This window comes from Phyllostomus hastatus, unplaced genomic scaffold (assembly GCF_019186645.2).
Source record: "Phyllostomus hastatus isolate PE091 unplaced genomic scaffold, TTU_PhHast_1.1 phas_scaffold_28, whole genome shotgun sequence".
NCBI classification, from domain to species: domain Eukaryota; kingdom Metazoa; phylum Chordata; class Mammalia; order Chiroptera; family Phyllostomidae; genus Phyllostomus; species Phyllostomus hastatus.
Genome location: NW_025334022.1, coordinates 9,196,454 through 9,217,331, shown reverse-complemented (window position 1 = coordinate 9,217,331; position 20,878 = coordinate 9,196,454). Strand labels below are relative to the sequence as shown.

Genomic DNA, 20,878 nt, shown 5'->3' with positions numbered 1-20,878 from the left:
ACAGCATAAAATAGACCCAGGCAGAAATGAAAGTTACATTAAATGAAATAAAGAAAAATATACAGGGAACCAATAGTTCAGGGGATGAAGCTGAGAACAAAATCAATGATTTGGAATATTTGCAAGAAAAAAATATTTAATCAGAACAGCAAGAAGAAAAAGGAATTAAAAAAAATGAGGATAGGCTAAGGAGCCTCTGGGACACCTACAAACGTACCAACAGCTGAATCACAGAGATGCCAGAAGAAGAGAAAGAACAAGAATTGGAAGTCTTATTTGAAGAAGTCATGAATGAAAACTTCCCTAATTTGGTGATAAAAATAGATGTACAAGCCCAGGAAGCACAGAGAGTCACAAAGAAGTTGGACCCTAGGAGGAACATACCAAGACACATCATAATTAATGTGCCAAAGGCTATAGATAAGGAGAATTTAAAAGCAGAAAGAGAACAGGAGTTACCTACAAAGAAGTTCCCATAAGACTGTCAGATGATTTCTCAAACTTTGCAGGCTAGAGGAGACTGGCAAGAAGTGTTCACAGTGATGAAAAGCATGGGCTTACAACCTAGATTACTCTAGCCAGCAAACCTATCATTTAGAATGGAAAGGCAGATAAAGTGCTTCCCAGACAAGGTAAAACTAAAGGAGTTCATCATCACTAAACCATTATATGAAATGTTAAAGGTAATTATGTAATAAAAAGATAAAAACTATGAATATTAAAATGGCAATAAATTCACAACTATCAACAATTGAATCTAAAAAACAAGTTAAACAAGCAGAACTGGGACAGAATCATAGATATGGAGATCATTTGGAGGGTAATCAGTTGTGAGGGGTAAGGGAGAGAAATAGGGTAAAGGTGCAGGGATTAAGTACAAATTGGTAGCTACAAAATAGATGGGGAGGTTAAGAATGGTATAGGAAATGGAGAAACCAAAGAACTTGTATGTATGACCCATGGACATGAACTAAGGTGGGGAATGAAATGGGAGGGGGTACTCAGCGGAAGGAAATAAAGAGAAAAATATGGGAGAACTGTAATAGTGTAATCAATAAAATATATGTAAAACATAAAAATTATATCTCTTCTTGATGGATTGAATATATTGTCATTACAAAATGAACCTTGTTATCTTTAGTACACGCTTCTTGCATGAACCCTCTAACCTCATTTATTCTCATGATTTATTTGCTGGTTTTTTTTGTAATTTAACTCTGTGTATTGTTGACTTTATGTGACATTATTATTGTTGATTCATGCAGTCAACACTTACATTGATTTACCAAAATATTATTCATTATTCCTTGTATCTCTAAGCTGCCTTTTTGGGTCACTTGTAACATATTTTCTTAGTTTTTGTTTGTAAAATAAATCTTTAGCTCACCTTTATCTACAATTTTTCTTATAACTTTAGATTCATATGCAGTTGTAACAAAGATCCCATATACCTTTTATCAAGTTCTCCCCAGTATAGTACAGTATTTCAACCAGGGTATTGACATTGATTTAGTACACTGACGTACTGAGATTTCTCCAGTTTTAATGGTACTTGTGTATGAGTGTGTTTAGCTGTATATACTTTTGTGTGGCCACCACCACATCTAAAACACAGAAGTTCTATATCACAAGGCACTCTGGTCCTACCCATTTTTTACAGCCTTACTTATCTCCCACCCACCTGAACTCCTACAAACTACTAATCTAGTCTCTTTTTCTAAAATTTTATTCTTTCAAGCATTATAATGGAATCATAACGGTATGTGACTCCAGGGGATTGGCTTTTTTTCATTGACCATAATTCCCTGGAGGTCTATCTAGGTTATTGTGAGTAGCATTACATGGTGTAGATATGCTCCAGTTTGTTTAACTATTAACCCATTGAAGTACATCTGAACTGTTTCCAGTTACTGGATAATATAAATAAAGCTGCTGTAAACACTTGCAAGATTTTGTATAAATGTAAGTTTTCATTTGGGATAAATGATAAAGAATGTAGCTGCTAGGTTGTATGGCATATGCGTGTTTGGTTTTGTGAAAAATTGACATACACTTTTCCCAGGGTGACTGTACAATTTTACACTCCAATATATAAGTGATCTAGTTTTTCTGTAACTTCTCTAGCATTAGGTGTTGTCACTATTTTTATTTTAGCCAATCTGATAGGCATGCCATTGTATTTCATTGTGGTTTTAATTTACATTTCCATGGTGGTTAATGTTATGGCTTAAATTTGGTCACCCCAAAATTTGTATGTTGAAGTTCCAACCCCTAGTACCTCAGAATGTAACTGTTTTTGGACATAAAGTCTTGAAGGGGTGATTGACTGAAAATGAGACTGTTAGGGTAGGAACCTAATCCAATACGCCTGATGTTCTTATAAGAACAGAAAGACACCAGAGGCATGTGTGCATAGATGGATGGCCATGTAAAGAAGCTTCAGGAGAAGCCATCATCAAGCCAAAAGTGAGGCCTCAAAGGAAACTAACCCTGCCAACACCTTAATTCTGGACTTTCAGCTCCAGAAATGTGAGAAAATAGGTTTCTGTTGTTTAAGCCAGGTATTTTGTAATAGCAGCCCTAGCAAATTAATATAGGTAGTGATGTTGAACATCTTTTCATGTACTCATTTATCATTTGTATATCCTCTCCAGTGAAATATCTGTGCATGTGTTTGATCATTTTCTTTCTTAATATATTTTATTAATTATGCTATTACAGTTGTCCCATTTTTCCCCTTAACTCCCCTCTTCCCTGCACACCACCTCGCACACACATTCCCCTCTTCATGTCCATGTGTCATAAGTTCTTTAGTTTCTACATTTCCCATACTATTCTTGCCCTCTCCCTGACTATTTTCTCCCTATCATCTATGCTACTTATTCTCTGTACCTTTTCCCCCTCTCTCCTCCTCCCACTCTCCTGTTGCTAACCCTCCATGTGATCTCCATTTCTGTGGTTCTATTCCTCTTCTAGTTGTTTGCTTAGTTTTTCTTTTTTGTTTTAGGTGTGGTTGTTAATAATTGTGAGTTTGATGTCTTTTTCCTGTTCATGTTTCTATCTTCTTTTCCTTAGATAAGTCCCTTTAACACTTCATATCATAAGGACTTGGTGATGAACTCCTTTAACTTGACCTTATCTGGGAAGCACTTTATCTGTTCTTCCATTCTAAATGAAAGCTTTGCTCAATAGAGCAATCTGGGATGTAGGTCCTTCCCTTCCTGACTTGGAATATTTCTTTCCAGCCCCTTCTTGCCTGCAAGGTCTCTTTGGAGAAATCAGCTGACAGGCTGATGGGAACTCCTTTGTAGGTGACTGTCTCCTTATCTCTTGCTGCTTCTAGAATTCTCTCCTTCATTTTTACCTTGACTAATGTGATTATGATGTGCCTTGGTGTGTTCCTCCTTGGGTCCAACTTCTTTGGGACTCTCTGAGCTTCCTGGACTTCCCAGAAGTCTATTTCCTTTGCCAGATTGGGAAAGTTCTCCTTTATTGTTTGTTCAAATAAGTTTTCCACTTGTTGCTCTTCCTGTTCCCCTTCTGGTACCCCTACAATTTGGATGTTGGAATGTTTAAAGATGCCCCTGAGGTTCCTAAGCCTCTCTTCATTTTTTCTGAATTCTTATTTCTTCATTCTTTTCTGTTTGTATATATATATATTTTCTTCCTTCTGGTCCACTCCATTGATGTGAGACCCAGATTTCTTCCCATCACTATTGGTTCCCTGTGCATTTTCCTTCATTTCACTTAGTGTCGCCTTCATTTTTTTCATCTAACTTGTGACCAAAATCCACCAATTCTGTGAGCATTCTGATCAGCAGTGCTTTGAACTGTGCATCTAACAGGTTGGCTATGTCTTGTTCGCTTAAAAGTATTGGCTCTGGGACTTTAATCTGTTCTTCTGTTTGGGCCATTTTTGGGGGGAGGTGGTCTGGTCGCACCTGTACATATGAGGGGCGGAGACTTAGGTGTTCACCAGGGCAGGGCAACCCACTATCTGGATTGTGATGCTGTATGTGGGGGAGGAGTCAGAGAGGAAACAATGGCACTTGCTCTCCTCTCTGTTGGATTTCAGTTCCCTCTGCTGCTTCCCACAAGCAAATTTGGAACTTGTGCCAGTTCCAGGTGGGTGGGCTTGTGTACATTCTAGGACCCTGTGGGTCTCTCCATTGAACTCTCCTGTGAGGCTGGAAGTCTCTCCCAGCACCTCAACCTCCACAAGTGTTTTCAATCAGCACTTTTAGGCTTTATTTCCCAGTGCTGGGGCCCTGGGTTGTGCAGTCTATCTCACTGCCCATTTTCACCTGGGTATCTGCATGCAAATGTGTGACTGCAGACAGCCAGCTGCCTTACGTGCCTCACTGGGTCTGCTCATTGCCTTCCTGCTCCCGTGCCCAGGGTCTGCTACTGAGGTCTGCTAAGCGCCACCTGCACCCTGCACACCCAGGTCTGCCAGTCACCACTTTTTCCTACTGCAGTCTCTCTCTGCCAGCTGCCGACTCCGCCCCTCTTACTGGTCTGGAGGAATGTTTGTTGGAACTTCTGTACAGTCAATTTTCTGTCTGTTCTGGTTGTTTTTTTGTTTCTAAATTTATGTTGTCCTTAATTTTGGTTGTGCGAGGAGGCACAGTGTGTCCACTTATGCCTCCATCTTGGCCAGAAGTCCTGATCATTTTCTAAATGGATTTTTTTTTACTGTTTTGAGATTTCTCTTTATATTTGGAATGTGTCTATTTTTAATTTTTTAAATTGTTTTTTAAGTATAGTTATCTCCAGTTTCCCCCCACCATTCCTCCTACCCCAGCCATCCTCACTCCCCACCCTTGATCCTACCCCTCTTTGGTTTTGTCTATGTGCCCTCTGTGCATGTTCCTAAAAGTCCTTCCCCGCTTTTCCCCCATTATCCACTCCCACTTCCCCTCTGTTTACTGTCAGTTTGTTCTTAATTTCAATGCCTCTGGTTATATTTTGCTTGCTTATTTGTTTTGTTGACTAGGTTCCACTTATAGGTGAGATCATATGGTATTTGTCTTTCACTGCCTGGCTTATTTCACTTAGCATTATGCTCTCCAGTTCCATCCATGCTGTCACAAAGGGTAGGAGTTCCTTCTTTCTGCTGCATAATATTCCATCATATAAATGTACCATACTTTTTTGACCTATTCATTTACTGATGGGCACTTTTTGTCAGCTATGTGATTTGCAAATATTTTCTCCCATTATGCACCTTTAGTTTTCATGTAATTCACAGGATTTTGATGAGGTTCAATTTATCTTTTGTGTGTGTGTGTGTGTGTGTCATAGTATGGTGATTTTGGAGTCAAGCCTAAGAATTATTTGACTGGTTGTAAATCCCAAAGATTTACTGCTATGGCTTTCTACTAAATCTTTTATAATTTTATGTTTTGCATTTTTCTGTTATCTATTTTGAGTTGTTTTTGTATAAGATATGAGGTTTAGGTCAAGGTTCATTCTTTTTGCCTCTGCATGTCCAATTGTTTCAGCACCTTTTTCTGCAAAGACTGTCTTTCTCCATTGAATTGCTTTTGTACTTTGTCAAAAATCCGTTGAACATATTTGTGTAGGTGTGTTCACTATAATTTTTGAAAGATATTTTTGCTGAATATCAAATTCTGGACTGCTTTTACACTTTTATTTTTCCAGCAGTTTGACAATATTACATTGTATTTTGACTTCTATATTTTCTGTTGTCACTTTTAATGTTCCCTTTTTAAGTTAACCATTCTTTTTTCTCTGACTGTCTTAACCCTTAACTTAAAAGAAAAACCTAAAAACAATGTAGACCCTTTAAAGAGCATTTGGAAAAAGGGAAAAAAAGTAAAATCACATATAACGTTACCACACTAACACAACCAAAGATTTGCACTTTTGGATTTTAGTTTCTGCAAGCATTTTTGAGATGGTTAATTCCTTAATCCTCTCCCTATTTGTTTCTTTTTCTTAATAAGAAATGAAAATGTCCTTCACTTGGATATTTTTATATTCTTTATTTTTATTGAATTTATTGGGGTAACATTGGTTAATAAAATTATATAAGTTTCATGTGTACAATTCTGTAACACATCATCTGTACATTGTATTGTGTGTTCACCACCCCAAGTCAAATCTTCTTCCATCACACATTCATCACACTTTACTCTCTTCTACCTACCCTCACTCCCCATTCCCCCCTAGTGATTTCTCTCTTTTTAATTATACTCTCTTCTATGTGGTTCCAGCTGTGTCTCCAGCTGCATGTAATGTTCTTCAGTTTATGAAAATAGATACAAAGAATCCTTGGAAACATATACTTTTTGTGCAGTAGTAAAAGAAACATTTTTCTTTTTACTAACTCCTCTTGGACCTATTTATCATTTAGTATATATTTAAGGGAGAGGGGGGACATACATTCCATAAAGACTAGTATTATCACCCCTCCTTTTTAAAAGGAAAAAAAAATAACTCTTTTACTTTTGATAATTTTATTTTTATCCCCATGACTGTGCCTTCATTTTACTTTGTTTTAGCACTTGTTTTGGTCAGTTAGAATTTCTCCTACTATTTTTAGTGTTGTTCTTGGGCCTGTGGTAATGCTTTTCTGGATTATTTGTAAAATTTCCACTATTCTGAAGGGGTTTTTTAAATTTTCAATATATTTTTGGAATTTAAATAGTATGAATTCTTAAACTATTTTCTAGGGAGAAAATCCATTTTCCTAGCAGGCTGAGTTCATTCACAGTGGCATAATGTGTTCATTGTACTGAAATATGCAGACAGCATAGCTTTGGAGAAATATCATGACCTGAAAATTTTGTAAGCCATCGCTAATAGTAACTACCAAAAATTACCACTCTCAGCAATTCAAGCAAACCTACTGATCCCATATTCACAATTATGTATATACAGAGCCTCATGGACAGCTTCCCTAAATTGATTAGGAAATGGGGTATCCAGGAAAGGTGGGCAGGTAGAAAAATGGAAATATTTCAGCTACCTCTAGGAGGTAAGACATGAGTATTAGCACCTGTAGTGACTTACCTGAATGCTTTTTATGCAAAATCTCTAAGGATTTCTCCCAGAATTTTCTGGGGCTTGTGCCTCTATTTGAAAAACAAACTGTTATATCAATATTCCTTCTACAGTGTGTATTAAAATTCAAGTATGAGGTGTCATTGACAAATATGTTTTCCAATACAGTTGGTTCTCTTTTCATTTTAATGCTATTTTCTTCAGCAGTACAGATTTTTATTTTGATAAGATCCCATTTGTTTATTCTTTCTTTTATTTCCCTTGCTCTATGGGACATATTGGCAAAAATAGTGCTGTGTGGAATATCTGAGATTTTCCTGCCTATGTTTTCCTGAAAAACTTTTATGGTGTCATGACTTATATTTAAGTCTTTTATACACCTTGAATTTATTTCTGTGATCTCCCAAATATATAAAGAACTCACACGATTCCTCTCCAGGAGGACAAACAACTTGATTAAAAATGGGCAAAGGACTTGAACAGACACTTCTCCAAGAAGAATATACAAAGGGCCCAGAGATGTATGAAAAGATGCTTAACATCACTAGCCATCAGAGAGATGCAAATGAAAACCACAATGAGATACCAGTTCACACCAGTCAGAATGGCCATCATAAACAAAGCAGCAAACAACAAGTACTGTAGAGGTTGTGGAGAAAAGGGAACCCTAGTGCACTGTTGGTGGGAATGCAGGCTCATGTAGCCGCTATGGAAAATAGCATGGAATTTCCTCAGAAAACTAAAAAGGGAACTGACTTTTGACCCATCACTTCCACCACTGGGACTGTATCCTAAGAACCCTGAAACACCAATTCAAATTAACCTATGTACCCCAATGTTCATGGCAGCACAATTTATAATAGTCAAGTGCTGGAAGCAACGTAAATGCCCATCAGTAAATGAATGGATCAAAAAAACTATGGTACATTTACATGATGGAATACTATGCAGCAGAAAAAAGAAGGAGCTCCTACCCTTCACAACAGCGTGGATGGATCTGGAGAGCATTATGCTAAGTGAAATAAACCAGGTGGTGAAAGAAATACCATATGATCTCACCTATAAGTGGAACCCTAATCTACAAAACAAATGTGCAAGCAAAATACAACCTTAATTTCTTATTGAAATTAAGAACAAACTGACATTTCCGGCCAAGATGGAGGCATAGGCAGACACACTGTGCCTCCTTGCACAACCAAGATAGGGACAACGACAATTTAGAAACAGAATATCCACCAGAACTGACAGAAAATTGAACTGTATGGACGTCGGAGAACCAAGGAGTTAAAATAGACATGTCCATCCAGACTGGTAGGAGAGGCGGAGTAAGGCAGCCAGGTGGAGAGGGGTCAAGTGGCACAAAGAGCATTGGGGCCAGGCATGTAAGACTACAGCAGGTGGACCCTGGGCGTGCAAGTGGTGGATGGCAAAGCCCAGCCGAGGGATGGCAACTGGCAGAACCAGCGAGGTGACCATTGTGAAGCAAGGCACTGCGCACAACCCAGGATCCCAGTGCTGGGAAATAGAGCTTTGGGGCACTGATTGAAAACACCTGTGGGGGGAGGTTGAGGCACAGGGAGAGATTCCCAGCCTCACAGGAGAGGTTGTTGGGAAGACCCATGGTGCACAAGCCCACCTACACAGGAATTAGCACCAAAAAGGTCCAGTTTGCTTGGAGGTAGTGGCAGAAGGGACTGAAGTCCACGGAGAGCAGAGCAAACGTCATTGTTCCCTCTCAGATCCCACCCCCACATACAGCCTCACAACCCAGTGACTGGGTTGACCCGCCCTGGTGAACACCTAAGGCTCCACCCCTCATATGTAATAGGTGTGACCAGATTAAAAAAAAAAAAGATGGCTCAAACAGAAGAGCAAATGAAAGCCTCAGAATCAGTACTTTTAAGCAACCTAGAAATAGCCAACCTATCAGATGTGCAGTTCAAAACACTGGTGATCAGGATGCTCACAGAACTGGTTGATTTTGGTCACAAGCTAGTTGAGAAAATGAAGGCTACAATAAGTAAAATGAAGAAAAATGCACAGGGAACCAATAGTGATGGAAAGAAATCTGGGTCTCACATCAATGGAGTGGACCAGAAGGAAGAAAAAATATATATATATACAAACAGAAAAGAATGAAGAAATAAGAATTCAGAAAAAATGAGGAGAGGCTTAGGAACCTCCGGGGCATCTTTAAACATTCCAAAATCCAAATTGTAGGGGTACCAGAAGGGGAACAGGAAGAGCAACAAGTGGAAAACTTGTTTGAACAAATAATAAAGGAGAACTTTCCCAATCTGGCAAAGGAAATAGACTTCTGGGAAGTCCAGGAAGCTCAGAGAGTCCCAAAGAAGTTGGACCCAAGGAGGAACACACCAAGGCACATCATAATCACATTAGTCAAGGTAAAAATGAAGGAGAGAATTCTAGAAGCAGCAAGAGATAAGGAGACAGTCACCTACAAAGGAGTTCCCATCAGCCTGTCAGCTGATTTCTCCAAAAGAGACCTTGCAGGCAAGAAGGGGCTGGAAAGAAATATTCCAAGTCAGGAAGGGAAGGACCTACATCCCAGATTGCTCTATTGAGCAAAGCTTTCATTTAGAATGGAAGAACAGATAAAGTGCTTCCCAGATAAGGTCAAGTTAAAGGAGTTCATCACCAAGTCCTTATGATATGAAGTGTTAAAGGGACTTATCTAAGAAAAAGAAGATAAAAATATGAACAGGAAAAAGACAGCAAACTCACAATTATTAACAACCACACCTAAAACAAACAAAAAAAACCTAAGCAAATAACTAGAAGAGGAATAGAACCACAGAAATGGAGATCATATGGAGGGTTAGTGACAGGGGAGGGGGAGTTGAGAGAAGGGGAAATGGCATTGAGAATAAGTAACATAGATGGTAGGTAGAAAATAGACAGGGGGAGGGCAAGAATGGTGTGGGAAATGTAGAAGCTAAAGAACTTATGACACATGGACCTGAACTAAAGGGGGAGAATGTGGGTTGGAAAGGTTGTACAGGGTGGAGGGGAATGAAGGGGGAAACTGAGACAAGTGTAATAGCATAATCAATAAAATATATTTTTTAAAAATGAACAAACTGATAGTAACCAGAGGTCATGTGAGAGGGAATAATGGGGGAAAGGGGGAATGGGCTTTCAAGAATACATGTAAAGGACACTTGGGTAAAACCAAAGTGGGGTAGGATCAAGGGTGGGAAGTGGGGATGGCTGGGGTTGGGGGAAGTGGTGGGGGGAAAGTGGAGACAACTTTACTTGAACAACAATAAAAAATGAAAAAACTACCAAAATGCCGGAACAACTAAGAAAATCATCAATATATCAAATCCCTTCAGTCCTGTTTAAAATGTTTAAAATTCAAATATGTCTCAGGTTCCTCTGAAATTCATTAAAAAGAAAAAAACTCAACTATGAAATAAAATTTTATAACTTCAGAGTGGTTTCATCTTATAACCATTCACTCAAACTTCATTTCCAACAAAACTATAAAGTTGATAAGCTAAAGATAGTCTCCATTTTAGAGAGGAGGAAGCTTAAGTCGATTGTCCAAGGTATTACATATAATAACCAAAAGAACCTGAACAAGTACTTGAGTCAAGTCATCTGATTCTGGTGCTCTTCTCACAACACTGCCCCCATCTCAGAAATATTAAATAGACACTAACATTATAATTTTACAAAGAATATATTTTTATTTTAAACTTTTCTTACCTATGGAAATTGTTATCAGTTCTCCAAAAGTATTTTTCTTTTTTATATTTATAAAAATTGTGTATTTTTGTATATTTTATTGATTATGCTGTTACAGTTGTCCCATTTTTCCTCCCCTTTATTGCCCTCTACCCTACACCCAACGTCCCTCAAGCATCCCCCCACCTTAGTTCATGTCCATGGGTCATGCATATAAGTTCTTAGGCTTCCCATTACCTATACTGTTCTTAACTTCCTCCTGTATATTTTGTGTCTACCAATTATGCTTCTTATTCCCTGTACTGTTTCCCCCATTCTTCCCTGCTTCTTTCCCCATTGATAACCCTCCATGTGATCTCCATTTCTGTGGTTCTTGGTCCTGTTCTAGTTGTTTGCTTAGTTTCTTTTTGTTTTTAGCTTTGGTTGTTGATAGTTGTGAGTTTGTTGTGATTTTATTGTTCATAGTTTATATCATCCTTTTGTTAGATAGTCCCTTTAACTTGACCCTATCTGAGAAGCATTTTATCTGACCTTCAATTCTAAATGATAGCTTTGCTGGATACAGTAAACAAGACTGTAGGTTCTTGCTTTTCATGACTTAGAATACTTCTTTCCAGCCCCTTCTTTCCTGTAAGGTTTCTTTTAAGAAATTAGCTGATAGTATTATGGGAACTCCTTTGTAGGTAACTGTCTCCTTTTCTCTTGCTGCTTTTAAGATTCTTGCATTATCTTTAATCCTGGGTAACTTAATTATAATGTGCTTTGGTGTGTTCCACCTTGGGCCCAAGTTCTTTGTGACTTTCTGGGCTTTCTGGACTTGTATGTCTAGTTCCTTCACCAAATTAAGCAAGTTCTCCTTCATTATTTTTTCAAATAAGTTTTCAATTTCTTGCTCTTCCTCTTCTCCTCCTGGCACCCCTATGATTCAGACATTGGAACATTTAATGTTGTCCCAGAGGTTCCTAAGCCTTTCCTTGTATTTTTGAATTCTTGTTTCTTCATTCTGTTTTGGTTGAATGTCTACTTCTTCCTTTTGTTCCAAATCATTGATCTGAGTCCCAGTTTCCTTCCCTTCACTTGGTTCCCTGTATATTTTTCTTTATTTCATGTCGTATAGCCTTGACTTCTTTCTTTATTTTGCAGTTGTACTCAATCATTTTTGTGAGCATCCTGTTTACCAGTGTTTTGAACTCTGCCTCTGATAGGTTGGCTATCTCCTTGTCGGTTAGTTCTTTTTCTGGAGTTTTGACCTGTTATTTCATTGGGGCTATATTTCTTTGTCTCAAGGCACCTGTTGTGTTGTAATCAGGTGGATCCTTAGGTATTCACCAGGGCAATGCAACCATCTTTGCTGCATTGTGGTGCTGTATGTTGCAGAGTGGTCATGGAAGAATCAATGTTGCTTGCTTGTCTCTTGCTCAGCTTTCAGTCACTTCCCTCACTTCCCACAAATGGACTATTCCCTTTTAGGTGCTGATTCCCAGGTGGGTGGGCTTGTGTATATTCTAGGATCCTGTGGGCACCTACAATGGACTCTCCTGTGAGACCAGAAGTTTCTCCCACTACTGCAACACCCACAGATTTTTACAGCCATCGGTATTGAGGCTTTCTTTTCCTACATTGGAACCCTGGGTTGCACAGTCTGTCTTGCTCCTCAGTTACTCCTCCTGGCTTATCTGCACACAAATGTGGGATCAGCTGGTCCACCAGCCACTGCCTTGTGGTGTACCCTCGCCGTCCTAGCTTCCTGTCTCCACTCCCCCTACTAGTCTGGATGAATGTTTCTTCTTTAACTCTTTGGTTGTTGGACTTCCATACAGTTTGATTTTCTGGCAGCTCTGGTTGTTTTTGGTTTTTATGTTGTTATTCTTTTAGTTGAGCAAGGAAGCAAATCGTATCTACACCTCCATGTTAGCCTGATCTCCTTTCCTTTTTTTAATTATATTTTTCCATAATCATTTATACCCCCTACACCTTCTTTCACCTCCACCCACACCCCTCTCCCCTCCACAATCACCACACTGTTTTCTGTGTTCATGAGCCCTTTTTCTTTTTGTTCCATCCCTGCACCACCGCACCCCTCAAGCTGTCAGCTTGCTCTCTGAGTCTGTCTTTTGTTAGTTCAGTTTGTTTATAGATTCCACATATTAATGAAATCAGATGGTATTTGTCTTTCTGTGACTGGGTTATTTCACTGAGCATAATTTTCTCCATGGTGGACACTTGGGCTACATCAAACGAAAGTTCTTGCATAGTAAAGAAAACTATGAACAAAATTAAAAGACCACCCACTGAATGGTTGAACATATTCACCAATGATACATCTCATAAGGGGTTAGTATCCAAAATTTATAAAGAACTTATAAAACTCAATGACAATAAAACAAAGACTCCATTTCAAAAATGGCAAAGGACCTGAGTATATGCTTCTCCAAAGAGGACATACAGATGGCCAATAGACATATGGAAAGATGCTCAACATCACTAATCATCAGAGAAATGCAAATTAAAACCACCATGAAATATCACTTCACACCTGTCACGATGGCCACCACCAATAAATCAACAAGTGCTGGCAAAGATGTGGAGAAAGAGGGACCCTTCTGTACTGTTGGTGGAAATGCTGACTGGTGCAGCCACTGTGGAAAGCAGTATGGAGATACCTCAAAAAATGAAAGATGGAACTGCCTTATGACCCAGTGATTCCATTTCTGGGAATTTATATGAAGAGATACTGAACACTAATTCAAAAGAATGTAAGCAGCACTATGTTCATTACAGCATTATTTATGGTAGCCAAAGGTGTTTTGATAAGCTTCCATGGGTCTGTTTGAGCAGGGAAAATTTTCACTGTTAGCCAAAGGCAAAGCCTTTCCTCCCCATCTAAAGATTTACTACATGGTCCGGTGACTTCTGGGTGTCCATGAAAGAGCTACGCACAACTAGAAGCTCAGTATGGAATTCGTATTTTAATTGAATTTCTTCCCCAGGTTCTCAGAGAACAGTGGAAGGTAGGGAAATTGAACAAGTACAGCTTTTATGCCTAGTGTAGACAAGAGGGACAAGAGTCATATCCTGGGCAAATCTGCCTAGATATTGTGGGTTCAAGGAGTTTTCATGCTTGAATACTCCTATTCACCCTTCTTTTCAAGACTTTCCACTGAGAAAGCTACATACTCAAGGACCAATTAGTTCAACAGCAAGCAAAGTATCATTCATTAATAAAAGTTTGATTAAAGAATTAGTCACATGCTTTTTAAAACCTCCTTCCCTCTTTCTAACTTTCTGTTGCAGAGTTTTGTGGTTTTAAAAATGGATTATAAAATGCAGCTTAAGCTACTCCCTCCCTTCTGAATCTGAGAAGCTATGGTCTTCAGAAAACATTTGGCCTAACCTAATCTACCAGAGCAGGGGGAACCTACTACTGTGTATAGTTACAAATATGTATCGCTTTTCATTGTGATGACAATGCTCAGTGATGAGGTATGGCTTAGTAATTGATCTCAGACCTATCAGATTAGCAGCTCTGAAGTAGGAAGGTCTAAGAAAGTGTGGAGAGCCAAGCAGGATAATGCATGCCAAAGGAGTTGGAAGCAGGCCTCAGGTTCAGCACAACTGCCATAGGCCACAGATGACTGCCTGATAGATTGTTGTAAGAAAAGAATGACTTGGCTGCTTGATATATCACTGTACCAAAAAGGAGCAGCAAATGTTCTTAAATAAAATGTACCTAGCCTTGTGGTTTGTCTTTCTCATGTTCTGCTTCAAAGCTAGCTCACTATATAGCCTGATTTCACTAATAAACAGTACCTTCCTCTGCATCCCAGAGAAGGGACTCCATCTGATCCTGCTTTGACTCTACCTCTTTATTTCTCAATCCCCTGTCACCTTCCCTTGGGACCAGACTGATCCAGCCACACTGGTTTCAGCAGAAAGATGTATATCTGTGCCTGGAGTTGTGGGTAAAAGTATTTGCTATTCACCATGGACCAAGACTGAAGCATAAAGAGAGGGTTAAAAATGTTTCCCTTCCCTAATACTAGAAAGAACACACTTTCTGTTCCACATAGTGTATTGGGAGAATTTGATTTCAATGCTGGATCCTTCTCTTGGGTTGCCATGGTCATGAGAGAGTGAAGAGACAGAAAAAGAAATTTAGTGCTACCCAGAGATGCAGTGTTTCAGGAGGAAGTAACAAGATTTCCCTCTCAGAAGAACCAAGCTTGCCAGGGCTTTGGTATTACACAGGGGCTAAGGAGGGGGTCTTTGAGCTGAATGATTTATCTGAGCAGTCCTTATACTGTTGCCAGTGTGTTAGAATGAGAGGAGACCAGCGTCTAGTACTGACAAACAAGTTTACATTTTCTACCCCCAGTCTCATGTCAAGGGACACTGGGAGTTTTATATTACTGCTTCCTGCAGTGCCTACAAACAGATGCTGCCATCAGGACCCATGAAGATGACACATAGCAATATCTTTGTACTGACTAAGGACAGAGTCATCACCCTTTGGAGCCCCTGACAGTTATGTTCAACATGAGATGAGTGACTAAATCAAGCTGGCTGTGAGTATAGGGCAGCAGCTAATTTCCTAGCAGGGCATGCAGCCTGTGGGGGAAATAATGTTCACTTCTCCTCTAACCTGCCATCCAATGTTTAATAGTCTTGGCATGTGATGGAAATGTAACTATATTGGGTCTCCAGCCTGCTCTGTGGTCAATCAATATTTCACAAAGGGGGCATGAACATAAAATGGAGTAAAAATAGCCTCTTCAATAAATGGTGTTGGGGAAACTGGACAGACGCATGCAAAAAATGAAACTAGACCACCAACTTACACCATACACTGGAATAAACTCTAAATGGATAAAAGACTTAAATATAAGTTGTGACACCATAAAAGTCCTAGAGGAAAACAAGCAGGAAATTTTCAGATATCCAACATAACAACAGTTTTGCCAATATATTTCCCAGGGCAAGGAAAATAAATGGAAAGAATAAACAAATGGTAGTACATCAAATTAAAAAGTCTCTGTATGGCTAAAGAAACCACCATTACAATGAAAAGGGATCTAAACATATGAGAGAACATATTTGCCAGTGATACACTGAACAAGAGTTTAATCCCCAAAATATATGAAGAACTTGTACAACTCAACATCAGGAAGACAATCCAATTAAAAAAATGGAAATAGGCCCTGGATGGTGTGGCTCAGTGGATTGAACACTGGCCTGCAAAGCAAAGGGTTGCAGGTTTGATTCCCAGTCTAGGGCATATGCCTGGCTTGTGGGCCAGGTCCCCAGTGGAGAACACGTGAGAGGCAACCACACATTAGTGTGTCTTTTCCTTTCTTTCTCTCTCCCTTCCCCTCTCTCTAAAAATAAATAAATAAAATCTTTAAAAAATGGAAATAGGACCTGAATAGACACTTCTCCAAAGAGGATATACAGATGGCCCATAGACATATAAAATGATGTTCAACATCACTAGACATCAGAGAAATGCAAATTAAAATCACTATGAACTATCACCTCACACCTGTCACAATGTCTATCATTAATAAATCAACAAACAATAAGTGTTGGAGAGGATGTGAAGAGAAGGGAACCCTAGTACAATGTTGGTGGGAATGCAGACTGGTACAGCCACTGTGGAAAATAGTATAGAATTTCCACACACAAAAAAAAATGGAATTGCCTTTTGACTCAGCAATTCCACTGCTGAGAATATACCCTAAAAATTCCCAAGTCATCAATTCAAGAGAACCTATGCACCCCCATGATCATAGTGCTATTTACAATAGTCAAGTGCTGGAAATAGCCAAAGTGTCCATCAGTAAACAAGTGGATCAAAAAACTGATACATTTACAGAATGGAATACCACACAGCAGAAAGAAGGAACTCTTACCTTTCACAACAGCATGGCTATAACTGGAGAGCTTTATGGTAAGCAAAATAAGCCAGGCAGTGAAAGACAAATACCATATGATCTCACCTATAAGGGCAATCTAATGAACAAAATAAACTAATGAGCAAAATGGAACCAGAGACATGGAAACATAGAACAAACTGACAACAACTAGAAGGGATAGGGGAAGGGAATAATGGTAGGCATAAGAGGAAGGACAAGTCAAAGAACATGTACAAATGACCCATGGACATGGGCAGTAGTGTGGGGATTGACTGGGAGTGGGGGGCGAGCTGGGTGAAGGAGGGCAAAGGGGGCCAATTGAAACAACTGTAATAGAATAACAATTAAAAATTAATAAATAATAGAATGAAAGAATAGAATTGTCATTTGATAGTTTACTGAGGATAAAACATTGGTCCCAGTACAAGCAGGAAACTTATCAAAGTTCAGTAAGGTGGCTTCCAAACCATAAGCCTAGTTCTGAGTTACAGATGCTTTATGTTTAGCCAGAGTTCAGGACCCTGGACAATTGCATGTTATTTGAAAAGCTCTGGACTCAATATAAGATTCTGTGTTCCAGTCTTGACTCCTGCACGGACTTCCTCTGTAACCTCGAGCAAGTCACTTCCCTTCCCATCATCTTTAATTTCCTCATTGAAAAATAGGAATATATCATGAAGAGTATTAAAAGATTCAAATGAAAGCTTGCATATAAAGCTACCCTGAAATGCAGAAAAAGCATAGCACCTATATAAAGCAAGCTTCTTACTATTCACAGGATACTGAAGGACAAAGATGTACAGTCCAAAGTTCTTGAAAGTATATATGAAGAAAAGCAAGTGTCTTAGCCCAGGTCTTACCCATAAGCCTTAGGTAAATGTGTTGACAGTATCCCCCTTGGGCTAGATAGTGGGCTTGGGGACACCAGGGACTTAATAGAGCTAGATTGGGAGGTCAAGGGATGTCAAAGATGTAACTACTGAAATGATAGGATATATGAAACATAATTATATATATGGACACAGATACTACACACACACACATATGCATCCCACATCTATAATATGCCAAGCACTTTGCTAAATCAATATATATGGTATATATAATATCATTTAATCCTCACAATAATACTGTGAAATTAGTATGATTATCATCCCTAGCATATAGATAAAGAAACTGAGGCTTAGAGACTAATTTGCTTTTTTTTTCATGGTCACTTAGCTAGCAAGAGGAACCAATATTTGAACACAGGTCTAGTGTTACTCCAAAGCCTGTACCCATAACCACCAGTCATTTAATTGATGGCCATAGAATCCTCTGGGTGAATGAGCCTCCTGATACCTTCCTTCCCTTGTGCTGTAGGTCTAGGTCCAGGCTGTAGCTCAGCCACTAGAGGGTGCTGCCTCTCCTGCTGTTAATGGACACTAGTTGAATTACTAGCAACTTGGAGCTGAGTCTTCTCTTCCAGATGTGGAACACTTCTCCAAGAATCCAGAGCCTGGTCCCACCTTGTTCTTGTGCTTTCCATTAATCCTTTGAAATCCACACTTGGCCCCAGGCCCCAGGTGTTTCCAGTGATGGGAAAAGATATGACTTAGCATGACAGTTTGTATGCTTCTCTTTCATGAAGGCCACAGGACACCAGGCGAGCTGCTTATCCCTATAGGACTCTCAGGGCTTCTTTGGGAAAATGAGTACAAGGGTAGGAAGGGCCTAGTAGTTAAAAGCCAGCACTCTGTACCTACACTGTAACCAGGAGTTTCCCATTAGCATCCCCACTTCACCTCTCTGAGCCTATTCCCTACCTGTAAACATAAGGATGGGACAACCCATCCTTCTTGGGGTCTGGCAGAACTTGTTTGGGATAAAAAGTACCGAGCTTAGTGTGTGGTACACCATGGGAGTGCTTGGCAATTGGGGCAATTCTTTGCACTGGGCTGAGACTGCAGACCAAAAGAAATACCACACTCAGCCAGGTCTCATTGCACTCAGAGGCCATGGAGCTGAACAGCAAAAGTCCTCATCTGCCCTCTCTTTTGGTAGCCCTGTGACTGCAGCCCAGGTTCTGTGACAGCCTGTCACTGCCTCACAGGATGCCTGCAAACATCCTTCTCTTGGTGACACCTTTCAGTGGAACTCAGCTTTTCCTGGCCCAGAATTGTTCCTAACCTCTGACTTACTTCCCTCCAGCCAGAACTGCAACATTTTCTCTCCTGCCTTCCAAGAGATTTAATTGCTCACTAAATCCTGTGGATTTCACCTCCTGAAAGCACTGAGCTCTGGAATGAGTTGAACCTGAATGTTGTCTTTTATCATTGGTGTAACCTAGGGCAAGTGCTGAAATCTCTCAACTCATGTCTCCATCATTTTATGCATGGTGTGACCTAGAGAAAATTTCTTAACCTAGGTAAAGCTTAGTTTCCTCATCTATAAAATGAAGATAATCCTAGTACTGTGACAGGACATAGCTGAACAGTAGCCATTCTTAGGTGGGAGTGACCAGCAGCCGTTCCCAGACAGCAGCCTTAATCTGGATAAGCAGTTATCTCAAGGTCATACACTAACCTTCGCTTTCTGCTTCTGTATGCTTGCTTTTAGCAGTTGTCCCACCCCCCCCCACCTTTTTGCCTTGTAACAAGAATATAAGCAAACTCTAGCTTAAACTTGGGGCCCAGAATTTGGAATTTATCTCCGCATGCATGAATAAACCCCATTTTGCAAACTCCAAGGCCATCTGAGTCGTCTTTTCCGTAACATTTTGGTTCCCTGACCAGGAATCAACTCATGCGAGCAGGCTGATTGCCTCTGGTGAAGGCAGCTGTGGGGCAGCTGGTGGGGCCTGGAGGTGATAAGGAGGCATGGGCCCTGGTGATTTCGGGTCCTGAACATCCCGGGCTCTGTGGGCTCAGCCCCGGACCACTCTTTGACCCAGGCTGGCTGGGTACAAACTGATGGAATCTGGGAAGACACCAATCTGGTAAGTGCCCCAGGGAGCAGGAGCTCGAAAACCAGGCCCACTCTTGTAGTGGAAGTAGGGACTGATCACCCCTCAGGCCGGAAGGCCCAGGCAGGGCTCCCACAGTTCAGGCGGGTGGGAACATAATAAATTCGGTGTGTTTGTGTGAATGACTGTGTTTGTTGCTCCATGGGTGGAAGCCTACGGAGCGTGAGTGAGCCCTAACCTGCGGTTGCTTGGTCTGTCATACCGCATAACGGCTGGGAGTTTAACCTGGATTCTACACGGGCAGCCTTAGCTACGATGGACCTAAGTACACCGAGAGGGCAGAGGCCAGGTGGGCGACATGAGAGTCCCTTCCCTTGTCTGTCTGTGCCAATCGAGAGGAATCGTCATGGGGGGAGGGGTGTCTTCCACAGTTCTGGACTGTATATTACAGAATTTTGATCGGTTTAGGGGCCAGGACCCGAGCATGGATGCGGGTCAATTAGAGACTTTTTGTTCATCTGAGTGGCCAATTTTTGGGGTAGGCTGACCCCCTGAAGGCACCCTGAATCTAGGCATCATACGGGCGGTCCATCTCATAGTTACAGGCAAGCCAGGTCACCCTGACCAGTTTGTTTATATTGACAACTGGCAGGAATTAATGCAGGACATGCCAGGGTGGCTCCAGCGCTGTGTGAAGCATTCAGTCAAGGCATCTGGCCATGCGGGAGACCCACAAAAGGCGGGCCGGCCACGCTGTACTCGAGGCTCTCAATGCATGACCTCAGCCTGAGTGCTCATAACCCAAGCACGCTGACCTATTTTTAAGGGAGATCTGGAGGGAGAGGTCCCGGTGACTCTTCCACCCCCGTACGCTCTTGGAGCATGGGAACCCTCTCAAGCCTTAGAAACCCCACCTCCTTCGGTGCCTCTGGCAGAACCCAGTGCATCCTCAGCCTCCCCAGTCACCAATCGATTGTGCAGCCATCCAGGGCTACAACTACCGCTCAGGGAGACTCAAGCTCCACCGTACATGGGCTTCGATGGCACGGAGCAACCAGGTCGAACTGTGGTTTATTATTAGCCATTTACCACAACTGACCTCCTTAATTGGAAACATCATATTCCCTCCTATTCTGAAAAACCGCAGGCTCTGGTTGACCTTATGGAGTCTATCATGCAGACTGATGGCCCAACTTGGTATGATTGTCGGCAGCTCCTACTTACTCTGTTCAACATGGAGGAGCCCCGATGCATTATACAAGAGGCACACCATCACCTGGAA

General features: G+C 40.6%; 1 protein-coding gene across 1 annotated transcript in view; it reads left to right on the top strand.

Moving 5' to 3' along the window:
• Positions 1–20,677, top strand: part of TBC1D8B (TBC1 domain family member 8B) — a 62,213-nt gene extending 41,536 nt beyond the window's left edge. Inside the window, 2 exon segments of the mRNA XM_045817460.1 lie at positions 19,562–19,629; positions 20,423–20,677. Of these exon segments, the coding sequence (XP_045673416.1) occupies positions 19,562–19,629; positions 20,423–20,677 (323 nt within the window).
• The last annotated feature ends 201 nt before the right edge of the window (positions 20,678–20,878 follow it).